Here is a 12,678-nt window from a genome sequence, read left to right on the forward strand (position 1 = left end):
GACAGTTAAACGCTTGACTAGTAACCAAAAGGTTGGCGGTTTGAATCCACCCAGAGGTGCCTCGAAAGACAGGCCTGGAAGTCTACGTCGGAAAGATCACAGCTTTGAAAACACTACGGAGCAGTTCTATTCTGCACACATGGAGTCACCATGAGTCGAAGTTGACTTCGGTGGCAACTAACAAGAATACTCCTTAATCCTAAAATATTTCCTTCAAATTTCCTGCTTAAAAATCTGATTAACATCTGTGTCATATTAAATATATAATCCAAATGTACTTATGTAGATTCTTGAGTCATATTTATATAAAAATCATTATTAAAAATGTATATAATATATAAAATATATGCAAAAATTCTTTAAATTACTTAGATAAGAGAACCAAGATAGAGTTTCTAAGCGTAAACTTTTAAGTTCGTTTTACTGAAAAGATAACACTTTCAATAAAACTTTTTTTTTTTTTTTTAAGTTGTTATAGTGACAGATCAGTATGGAAATCAAATTCAAGCATTTTCACCAAGTTCTTTATCTGCTTTGGGAATTGCTGGGGTTGGACTTGATAGCTCGAATTTGAAAATGACTTTTCAGGTATGGCTGCTTTCCATAGCAATTGGTTTATACCATTGTTGTATGTATAGCAAGAAGTTTGGGAAAGACTAAAGTGACTAAAAAAAGCTTTAATGTTTAAAATGAAAAGTCATAAAAGGCATTAAAAAAACTTTTTCTAATGAACAATTTTAAATATATATGAAAGTAGACAGAATGGGATAAAGAATTCAGTTGTATTTGTCACTCACATCAGGTTCTTCTGTATCTAGCTTCACCCAGTGAGTAGATTGGGAATAATTGTGTTTTCTTCTATTTTACGTGAACAATCCCGGCTCCTCTCACTTTATGCACAGACTCCCATGGGACTGTTCACCTGATTGCTCCTAAATTGTACCGTTCTCCTATATCTTCAGTTTTTCCTCTCTGGCCATCAAACTGTGAACATGCTGAATATCTCTCATCTTAAAAAACAGCACCCCCCAAAGCACACATTCTTCCCTTAGCCCTGCATCTCTGTCCATCCACTGCCCTGTTTCTCTCTTTCTTTTTATATTAAAACCCCTTGAAAGAGTTGTATGCACTCTGTTTTCACATCCTTTCCTGTCTTTCACAAGCAAGCCACTCTGATCATGTTTTTCTGTCCTGTTCCACCTGACCAAATCCAGTGGCCAGTGTTTAGTTCTCATCTTGTGTCACCTCTCAGGCCTGTCAGCATTTTACGCTGCACTCAGTTTAAAATCCATCTCCTTAGTGCATGCATGCTATAGTGTTCCACCTTCCTCCCCTATAGCTCGCGACTCTCCAGCAAAGTTGACCTTCCGTCTGCCTACTGTCATTTTACAACTGACCTTTACCATTTTTGCTCGTTTTCAAAGTTTTATATTTAATTCTGTTTGTACTCATCTACGATTTGTGAATCCAGATTTCATTTTTAAGATTTGCAGTAAAACCAGAACAACTTCCAATGTGACTTCAAAAAGAAGTAACTTCTTCAAGAGGATTTTTTGGTTGTTTCACTGTTAATTGTGGAATTCTAGGGTAGATTATACATTTTGAAATTTCAATAAGTTTTACTAATATCTATTTAATTTGTTTTCTAAACATTCAAAATTCCTCTGAGCTCATTGGGTTTTTAAGGGAGATTAAGTTGTGAGTTTTCTGTCAAATCTTTTTATAGAAAATATTCTATAAGCAGTTGTCCTGGAACTCAAATTTTGGAGTTTTAGCTCTGATTTTTAGAACCTGAAAACGTGTATTTGTACTTAGTAGAAATTTAAGATGATTAAATCATTAGAGGTCATTATTAAAACATGAATACTACAGTCCTCAAGCCAGTATGAAATGGATTTATACTATCCAATCATATTGCAAAGATTTCAGGCTAGTTCGTAGATTCACGTTAATGTAATGTGTCAAGCATTGTTGTAAGTACCGAGATTGAGCAGTGACAGACCCAAGCCCCCAACCTCACAGAGATCACCTTGTAATCGGGAGCACATGCATTGGGTAAGAAATAAGTAACGAGAAAAATAAAGTAGGATGAGGGAATAGAGTGCTATTATGTAGCGTGGTCAGGGGAGACCCCTCTGATTAAGGCATGGCGTGCAAAAAGCCAAAGAGAAACCAAGTGTAAGTCTCATTGCAAACAAAGCAGAAGAGCAAGTGTGAAGGCTATGGGGCAACACTGCTTGACAACAGGAAGGAGGCAGTATAAGGAAGAGGGGAATTAGGAAAAGATGAAGTGAAAGTTGTAGCTAGAACCTTTTAGATCCCTCCCCGACAAAAAAGGGATTTGAGTTTCTCTTCTTGTAGAAGTGAAATTCATGGTATGCCAGTATTGGCAAGTGTGCACATTATTTGCCATTATGTCACCCAGACAAACACATCTGTACCCACATAGGTGAGTGACAAAACGTTTTTTTTTTTCTGGAAACTAAGTGTTATTCTCCTCTCTTTTCTCAATGTACTTTTTTTGCACTAGGAAAACACACAGAGTATAAGTGTAAGAGGCATCAGATTTATCCCAGGTCCTCCTGGAAATAAGGATCTTTGTTTTACTTGGCGTGAGTTTTCTGACTTCATTCGAGTAAAGCTAATTTCTGGACCCCCAGCTAAACTTCTTTTTATAGATTGGCCAGAATTAAAGGAGGTAAGGAATTTCCTGTCTTAAATAAATTAGTATAACATGGCTTATTACTTTCAGATTGTTAGTGAATCAGAATAGATATATTTTGTTATTGAAGCAACAGCAGTAGTTACAAAAGTAATATGAGACTTCTTAACGTTTCATTATTTAATTCATTACTTTGTTCATACCCATAAAACCCACTGCCATCAAGTCAATTCTGACTCTTAATGGCCCTATAGGACAGAGTAGAACTGCCCCATAGGGCTTCCAAGGCTGTAAATCCTTACAGGAACGGACGGCCACATCTTTCTCCCACAGAGCCGCTGGCGGGTTTGAACTGCTGACCTTTCATTTAGCAGCCAGGCATTTAACCACTGCTCCACCAGGGCTCCTTACTCTGTTCATAGTTTATTAAAAATAGTGAGTGTGATAATGCAGATTTTTAAAGCTTTATTACAGAAATTTTTAAATATGTATAAAAGTAAATAAAAGAAAAAAAAGTATAGTGAAACCCCTTGTGATAATTTACCCAGCTTCAATTACTGATTTTTGCCAATTTTGTTTCCTTATCTTTCCCACTAACTTAAAAATATATGTATGTATGTATTTGTATTTTTTTCTTGCTGAACTTTTTAAAACACATTCCAGACATCAACTTATTATACCCATAAATGCTTCTGTACACTTTCCCACACAAGTACTTTAAGTATTTTTGTTACCTTCATTGAATTTTTAGAACTCATAATTTTAACATCAGATTCCAGCATTCAGTTATGGCGTAGCAGGGCTTTAACTGTTGGTATGATAACTTACAGTTTTTATAAAGGAAAATAAACTCACATGACTTTGATATTAGATGAAATGATGCCAGTAAAGGAGCAGGCCATCTAAGAAGATTCATGTGGGTACGTCTTAGTTTGAAATTGCCCTTTTTGATTTGTGAAATTACAAAACGGATAAACCAGTTCTGACAGGATGTACTTTAAAATTTATTTTTTTTTATTATAGTGTGTTGACTGAGGGATTTCACTGAATAGTCATTGCATTAATTTTTATCTGTAAGCACTTACACTATATAAATTAACACTTTATTTGATTTGCCTTTTAATGCGAGTAAGATTTATTGGTTGGCCATATTCTGGAGCAATTGCATGTCTTAGATGTGGAAGAAATCTTGACGTGTTCAGCTTTTTTAAGATTCTTTTGGGGGTGTAATACCAAAAATAATGATAGTTGTTAACTCAAATTCATAATACATTTACTCATTTTAAAATCTACTTGCAGATACCATAATAATCCAGAACTTAAAAAAAATAAAACCTAAAACTAAATTCTATTAGAGATATGGTTATATGCAGATAAGGCTGAAAAAGTAATTAAATATCTGATTTTCCTAGAATTTCTTAAGTCGTGATCCACCTTCCCCCCACAGGGTCTAAGTGGAAAAGGGAAACTGATTTAACACCTAGGCGTGATAAGTATTTTTTTTTTACTGTAAATACATTAGTATACACATATATATATTTGCTCTTTCAGTCTTCAACAACCTTATGAAGTATTATTTTATAAATGAGGAAACTGAAATCCTGAAATATTAAAGCACACCAAAATTAAAAAAGGGCAGAGAGCAGATTTATATTCATAAACAACTGATTTGGGAGATTTGCCTTTTCCACTGTTTCCCAGGAAATTCTTTTACTAACAGTTTGGGTTACAGGTTATTTAATGAAGGATATAGTATTTTTTAAAAGTAGTTACTATTTAATGGGTAGACAGTTATATGATTGTGAATAAAGTACCATGATGTGTTTACATCTGGAAACTGTCTGAAGCACTTTTTTTATTCTAGCTTTTTATAAGCTTTGGCAGAGGAGTATGTAAACTGTAATGGACATACTAAACTTTGTGGTAGATACATGGTCTTGGTTATGTCTTTTTCTTTTTCTTTTTTTTTTTAAGCTAAAACTCTTATCTGTAGCACGTGCTTTATTTTTCTGCCATTTTCAACAGCCTCACAACATAATTTGGTAACCAGCCACCTCAGATAAGAGTGGAGGGTGAAGGAAGCAGAGGGAACATTATCAGTAGGAGAGAGGTGGTAAATCAGCTTTCCTTTTACATTAGTTACTTCTCTCCCAACTGCTTCTGCTTCTTTTTTCTTTATTTTTAAACTCTGGCACAAAGGATTGGGCCTTTATTAGGTGTCTTGCTTGATAATGTGTTTTCTTTGGTATAAAAAACCAAATGCCCATAATTACACAGGTCTTATTTTTGTTTTACGTATTAAGTAGGTGAAAAGGCAAGAAGCACTTTCAGTGAACAAGACAGTATAGGTCATCAGTGAACAGTACTACTTAACAAAGGGCTGGAAAGCTGCATTGCTGCTCAATGCAAAATAGCAGAGAGCTGAAAATTGACAGAGAGGAACTAAACCACAATTAGATTGTCAGTGCTAAATCTGAGAACCCAAGATGAGCTCCTATTCCCATTGAAGCCATTCTAATATGTACCTTTTATGCTAGAAGCCAGTAATGTCAAATACTGTTTTTCCTTTCATCTACTTATTAATCAGTTATGTAAGAAGTGGGTTATTTGTGACAATTTCATTGGCTTTCAAAAATATATTTTCATTGGTGAAATAAGCCAGTTGTGGATAGAAAAAAGCTAAATTAAGTGATCATTTTACAAGTGTACAAGCGATAATTAAATTGTTTGATACATATGTTTTAGTGCTTCTTAAAATACTTGTATCTATTTCAGTCCATTCCAGTTATTAATGGAAGAGAATTACAGAACCCTCTTATTGTTCAACTTTGTGATCAGTGGGATAATCCAGCACCTGTACCACAGGTTAAAATAAGTCTTATAAAAGCTAACAATTTAAAGGTAAGTGTTTAATTCCATTAGATTATTTCTTATTAGAATTCTGAATTTTGTTCTCATGATAATGTCTTTTGGTGTCACATTTCTTTTTTAATTTTTTTTAACTTAGTTCAAATAACCTTCATTACTGCTTAGTTTAAATCAGCCAAAATATTTTTCATAATTTTTTTTTTTGAGGAAATAAAGTGTATGTCTTACAGTGAAACGAGGAGCCCATATTATATAATTATGGCTGTTTGAGTATTTACATTATACAATACTAGTAATACTTGCATTTCCGATTAGTACAAATAGATAACATTATGACAAGGTGAGCAAAGGCAGATACCACAGTGACCTGCAGTATGGGTTAAGGAACAGGTGTAATTGAGGAAACTTAACCAGTTAAGGGTAAGCAAGAAGATTCATACAGGTATCTGCTTACCTTATGGAAGCTACCACAGCCAAACATAGCTGCTAGACATGTAGCTGTGTGTTCTAGAGTTGTGTTCTAGAGTGGCGCACCTCCCTTCTGTAGCTGTTTTTATGAGGCAAGTGTGAACTTGGACTTGTAAAGTTTGGGGACAAACGTAATGCTTGGGTCCCAGGACGTTCAGGATTAGGTGCTGTCTTAGTTATCTAGTGCTGCTGTAACAGAAGTACCACAAGCGGTTGGCTTTAACAAACAGAAGTTTATTCTCTGACAGTTCAGGTGGATAGAAGTCCACAATCAGGGCACCAGCCCTAGGGGAGGGCTTCCTCTCTCTGTTGGCTCTTGGGGAAGGGCCTTGTGTCCTTTCAGTAGCTGTGGCCCCAGCATTCCTTGGAGATCTCCGTGTATCTCGGCATGATGGGTTATAATTCAGGATCAAAAACGATTTCAGGTTACAGCTCTTCAGTCAGGACAGCTTCTCAGCCATGCTGGCAGGCAGGCCTCTCTCTTTCTCCACCGCCCCCGCCCCCCCGCCCCCATCCTGTCTTCTGCCCTGCTTAGGAAAGTGTTACAGAGCTCTTAAGCTCCATCAGTAAGTGCCCACAGGCACCCAACTCCTTGGCCCAGAGGCATTCGGTTCTCTATCTCACTGGGTCGGCAAGCCTAGCTCCACTGATAAATGTCCAAAGGCACCCCACTCTGCCAGCAAGCCTCCTGCCCAAAGATGCTGATCTGTCTTGCTCTGGGGGTTGGTGCACCAATGATACCGTCTTCTGCCAGTCTCCTAGTTCCGCTGCTGCCAGTTCTATGCTGCCACTTCTTGCTGTCTTGGGCTGTCTCTGGTGGCAGAAAATGGCAGAAAAATAAAGCACGTGCTACAGATAAGAGTTTTAGCTTAAAAAAAAAAAGAAAAAGAAACAGCTCTCTATCTCCTGAGTCTAGGAGGTTCTCAGGAGAGGGACCCCAAGTCCAAAGAATGCACTTTGGTCCCAGGTCTTTCTCAGTTGTGGTGAGGTCCCCTCTCTCTACTTGCTTCTCTCTTCTTTCATCTCTTGTAAGATGAAAGGTACGACTTGAATAAGGGTAAGAGTGTGACTTGAGTAACGGTGATTGTGACTTGAGTCACACACTCTTGTAAAGCAGTGACTCGAGATACATACCACCCTAATCCTGCCTCATTAACTTACAGAGATTAGGATTTATAACATATCACAAAATGGGGGATAATTACATCAGATCACAAAATAGAGGACAACCACACAATACTAGAATCATGGCCTAGCCAAGTGGATGTGAATTTTTGAGGGATATGATTCAATCCATAACATTCTACCCTTTGGCCCTCCAAAATTTATACCTTGCCACATATAAAACACATTCACCCCATTGTGTCAACCCAGAAGTCTTAAATCAACTTCAAATCCAGATGTCTCATCTTCTGAATCATATCCCATCCTGGGGCAAAATTCTTCTTCATCTGTAAACCTGTAAAATCTAGAATATAAGTTATCTGTTTCCAAAGTATTAATACAATGGTGAAACAGGCACAAGGTAGACATTTCCATTACAAATGGGAGAAATTGGAGGGAAAGAAGGGATAACAGGCACCAAGTAAGTCCAAAATCTAGCAGAACAGTTTACATTAGCTCTCAAGGCTTGAAAATGACCCTCTCTTCTCTGAGACCATCTGGGCAGTGGCCCTGCCCTCCAGATTCTGGGTTTTTGGCCATGGCCTCTAGATTCTGGGTGGAGGCCCCTTAGCCCTGGGCTTAATCTACGCCTTCCAGGCCCACTGGAATGGCAACTCTGCTCCCTCGACTTTGGGCAGCCCCATTCTCCAAGTCCATCTGAGTGCCAATCCCACCCACCCCGCTCCTGGCAGGCCCCATTCTTCTGCCCCTTGGGCATGGCAGCCCTGCCCCCTAGCTTTGAACAGTGACCCCATCCCCAGCACACCTTAATGGCAGACCCACACTCCAGGACCGAGCTGGCGAAGATCTGACTCTTTGAAACCTGGGAGTTTGTGGCCCCACCCTTTGAGATCCAGGAATCTGTGCCTGCACCCTTTGAAACCAAGAAGGCCCTGCTTCCTGTGCTCCTTCCAACAGTTCTGCAGATCTCTGAGCTGCTCCAAGGATGGTTCTTTTCTTTTCTTGAAGGACAACAAATGTAGCTCCTTTCGCCCGTTTCCTGCCTGTAGGATTTCAAGAGGCAGACGGTGTTTTTTCTTTCCATTCTTTCTCTGTCCTCTTCAGCCTAAGCTGATGAGTTTTCTGCTGTGGTAGTTGGTTAAGTTGGTTAAGTCCCAGCCTGAATGTCTTTAACAAAAGATTGTGTAGCCATGTCTTTGGTGAACATTCTAGGATATGTGTCCTTAGTTTGTACAACAGAATTTTCCACATCTTTAAGTTCTATTTTCATTTTACACAGTTCATATTTAAGTTCTTCTCTCTCCTCTTGCATTTTACTATAAGTGGCAAGGAGAAACCATGCGGCCCTTTGGGATCTTGCTTAGAAGTCTCATCAGCCAGATATCCAAGTTCATCACTTTCAAGTTCTACCTTCCACCGAACTTTTGAACATAATTCAGACAAGTTCTTTGCCGCTGCATAAAAAGCATTGCCCTCCCTCCATTGCCCAATCACATGATCATCATTTTCTTTTAAAGCCTCACCAGAAGCACGTTTAATGTCCACATTTCTACAACATTCTGTTGCCAGTGCCATATGTATTCTGTAAGACTTTGTATAGCTCCCCTCACTTCCTTCTGAGCCCTTACCAGAATTGCCTTTGACATCCATGATTCTACCAACAGTCTCTTCAAGGCAAACTAGGCTTTTACACTTTGGCACCTTACAACTCTTCTATCCTCTATCCTTTACCCAATTCCAAAATTGCTTTCACACTTTAGGTTATCTGTTAGAGCAGCACCCCACTAGTCCAGTATCAAATTCTGTCTTAGTTATCTAGTGCTGCTATAACAGAAATATACCAGTGGATGGTTTTAACAAACAAATTTTATTCTCTGACAGATTAGGCAGATAGAAGTCTGAAATCAGGCCACCAGCTCTAAGGGAAGGCTTTCTTCATTCTTTCAGTTCTGGGGAAACATTGTTGTCTCCTTTCAGCATCTGTGGGCCTGACATTCCTTGGAGATCTCCATGTGTCTTGGCATAAGAGGTTACAATTCACAAGGATCAGAAATGACTCAGGATACAGTTCTTTGGTTAGGGCAGCTTCTTAGCCATGCCCACAGGCAGGCCTCTTTCTCTCTCTCCTGTCCCTCAGCCCCTCAGCCTGCCTTGCTTAGACAAGTGTTACAGAGCTCTTCAGCTCCACAGATAAGTGCCCAGAGGCACCCCACTCTGCCAGTAACCCCCAGCCCATAGACGCTCAGCTCTCTATCTCCATGGGTCTGCAAGCTGATAAATGCACAGAGGAACCCCTACTCTGCCAGCAAGCCTCCTGTTCAAACGTGCTTAGCTCTCTTGCTCCGGGGGTTGGCACACCCACTGTGCCATATCCTGCCAATTTCCTGGTTCTGCTGCTGCCGGTCCTCTGCTTCTGATTCTCACCACCTTGCACTGTCTCCAGTGTTACAGTTCTCTGTCTCCTGGGTCTAGCAGGTTCTCATTGTGGGGACCACGGGTCCAAAGGATGCAGTATGTCCTGGCTCTTCTTTCTTGGTGGTGGTGAGGTCCCCTGTCTATGCTTGCTTCTCTCTCTTTTTATATCTTAGGTGATAAACGGTATGACTCAAGTGAAGCTGTGACTTGAGTTAGGGTAAGGGTATGACTTGAGTGATGGTGACTTGAGTCACACTCTCTTGTAAGGCAGTGACTCAAGATATACCCCACCCTATCCTGCCTCGTTAACTTATAGAGGTTAGGATTTACAACACATCACAAAATGGAGCATAATTAAATCAGATCACAAAGTGGAGGACAGCCATATAATATTGGGAATCGTGGCCTTGTTGACACATATTTTTGGGTGGCACAGTTCAATGCATAATAGGTACCATCTGTTTCCATGAATATTGGGACAGCTCAAAATCTAGGGGGAACCTTGGATGCCAGGTATAAAATTAAAGGCCCTGCTGCTAGGGGCAGGGAGAGAAGCTGCCAGTCCGTTGGTCGTGTGAGATGTGTTTTGACAATTCTTCATTTTGGCTTTAGGAACTCACTGATCCCAGCCAGGTTGTTTTTAGGCAACCCAGAGAGAGTTCCTGGGGTTATAGTCAGGCAGTTTTGTGTATCCCTCCACAAACATTTTCTAAATTTAGTGGATGAAAAGAATTAATATTATATAAAGATTTTGTAGTTCTCTCAGAATTAATTAGCTCAATCAGAATCCCAGTAGGGATTTCCTAGGACCTGACAAGTTGATCCTAAAAGTCACACAGGAGATGAAAGTGCCAGGAATGTTTTGTGATCCACATGGGCTTGTTTTGATAGTAATGTAATCAGACCCAGGGTTTGTCAAAAAAGGCAGTGTATTATTGCTGCTTACAACTTGAAATAGAAGACTGACTTCTCTGGCCTAGCAACAAGGTTTTAGAACCCAGATAGAAATACTTTGAGAAAAATGGGGTTAGAGACAATAAGTCAAAGACTAAATGGGACAGGTAAAATTACAGGAGTTTATCCTATCATTTCAAATATCCCTTGTCATTTTTGCCTCCAACTATTGCTGTCTTTGTGTGCATATACCATTTTTGTCTACTCTTGAGGTTCCATTAAGTAGAGATGGGCCTTAGGGTTTAGGAGAGCATCTGATTTTCTGCTGGTGCGATTTACAAAGTCACTTTTATTCTCAGTGTTTGCTTCCAGGAGTGTTAAACAGTGATTACTTTCAACCTCAGAATAAGGGTATTATGGTAGTTTCTAGAGAAGCGTCTGTAAAAGATTTTTCAACCAGTGATTAAGAAATACGGCCACTGATTGTTAATCACTTGTTAGTGATACCGTGGTTATCACTGTAGAGGTGGTACTGCAGCAAAGATTTAAGAAGCACATCTGAGTAAACTTCCCAGGGAAATATGAAGTAACAGTGGAGCTAGGATTTTAATGTCTTGACTTAAGCATATGTGTGCTTATTTATATTTATGTATCTATACTCCCCCACCCTCCCACTTTGAAGCATAACCTTCATAGATTTCTGCAACTTTATAACTGAGATACATTAAATTCTAGTTTAGTGGATCAAGATGAGGAGTTATTATCCTTTGGATTATTTGATTACATTGTATTATTTCAACTGGGTAAAATTAGAAAATTACAGGTTTTAAAAGTACGCAAGTGTAACTTAGAATTGCTTGTTAAAAGAAAAAGAACTTTATTGATCTCAAGAATTTTCTAATAGTTTTGTTTTGTTTTGTTTTTAGCTCACTCCTTCAAACCAACAGCATAAAACAGATGAAAAGGGCAGGGCTAATTTGGGATTGTTCAGTGTTTCTGCCCCTAGGTAAGAACTCAGAGTTTGATAGTTACTGGTATTGTGCAGATTGATTTTTCTTATTATTTGCTGAAGTTCAGAGTAATAGCTACTCTTGTGTTAAGTGTTAGGCAGGAGTTGGAAGTGAACAGGGGTAGAGAGCTTGGAAGAAGCGTCAGATTTTTGCCTCTCAGATATGCATGTCCTATACCAAATAACCTTTGTCAGAAAGAAGTATCCCTAAAATGTGCTTTTCTATTACAGTCAGGCTAATTACCAGTTTAGAGAGTAAAGTAAATGGAAACTGGGGAGAAAGCTCAAAGGTTTTCCTAAATTAGTTACTTTGTGTAAAGTGTCACCAAAGTTTTGGCTTGTGATTCATGTAATTTGACCATCCCTACCTCCCCTCCTTTTTTGTTGGTCAGGGGAGAACATGTTATGCAGATTAAAGCTGTCTATAACAAGAACACCATCGAAGGACCTGTCATCAAGTTAATGATTCTTCCAGACCCTGAAAAACCCATTCGTCTCAATGTTAAATATGATAAAGATGCTTCCTTTTTAGCAGGGGGACTTTTCACTGGTAAGTAATTCACAGTATTTAAATGATTTGTAATGATAATTTGCTTGTTATTTTAGCGGCATAAATTGTGTATCCTAGGTGTGCAGCGTGATAAAAACCATGAACGTATCTAGCTTAGCTGTGTCTCCTCTCACACCTTTGTCCTGCCTTCCTTTAATGTCGAGAATGAGCGGAAAGCGCATACATAAACTTAGGGCCTGAGGTCACTGGTTCAGTTTGTGTTTGTACATTCCCTGAATTGTAAAATTTTCCAAAGGAAATATAAACTGCTAAGTGGGGAGAACTGTGGTGTTACCTTCTACTAAATGTGTGTGATATTATCCTAAACCCATCAGAACCTAAACCTACCTTCTAACTTAATAATCACATCAGCGTTTATAATTAAAGCCACTTGAGAGCAAAAAATGTTTAATAAAAGCCTGCCATATTCAGGCACTGTACTGGGCTTTAGTTACAGCAATGAAAATGACAGTTTTCAATGAATTTATTCTAATCTAGGAGACAGTCTGGTAATCAAATCATTTCAGTGTAGTGTGGGAGTGCTAGTTCAGTAGGAAAATAGAGTTTGCTCTTAAAAAAAAAAAGCAAACCTGTTGCCCTCGAGTCGATTCCGACTCATAGTGACCCTACAGGACAGGGTAGAAGTGCCCCAATAGGGTTTCCAAGGCTGTAATCTTTACGGAAGCA

General features: G+C 38.9%; 1 protein-coding gene across 2 annotated transcripts in view; it reads left to right on the plus strand.

Moving 5' to 3' along the window:
- SMCHD1 (structural maintenance of chromosomes flexible hinge domain containing 1) overlaps positions 1 to 12,678 on the plus strand; it is a 183,890-nt gene that overhangs the window by 125,758 nt on the left and 45,454 nt on the right. For both annotated transcript variants that reach the window (XM_049901053.1, XM_049901054.1), the window contains 5 exons: positions 470 to 588; positions 2,531 to 2,698; positions 5,438 to 5,563; positions 11,359 to 11,438; positions 11,834 to 11,991. In XM_049901053.1, the coding sequence (XP_049757010.1) occupies positions 470 to 588; positions 2,531 to 2,698; positions 5,438 to 5,563; positions 11,359 to 11,438; positions 11,834 to 11,991 (651 nt within the window). The remainder of the gene's footprint in view (positions 1 to 469; positions 589 to 2,530; positions 2,699 to 5,437; positions 5,564 to 11,358; positions 11,439 to 11,833; positions 11,992 to 12,678) is intronic.

This window comes from Elephas maximus, chromosome 11 (assembly GCF_024166365.1).
Source record: "Elephas maximus indicus isolate mEleMax1 chromosome 11, mEleMax1 primary haplotype, whole genome shotgun sequence".
NCBI lineage: Eukaryota > Metazoa > Chordata > Mammalia > Proboscidea > Elephantidae > Elephas > Elephas maximus.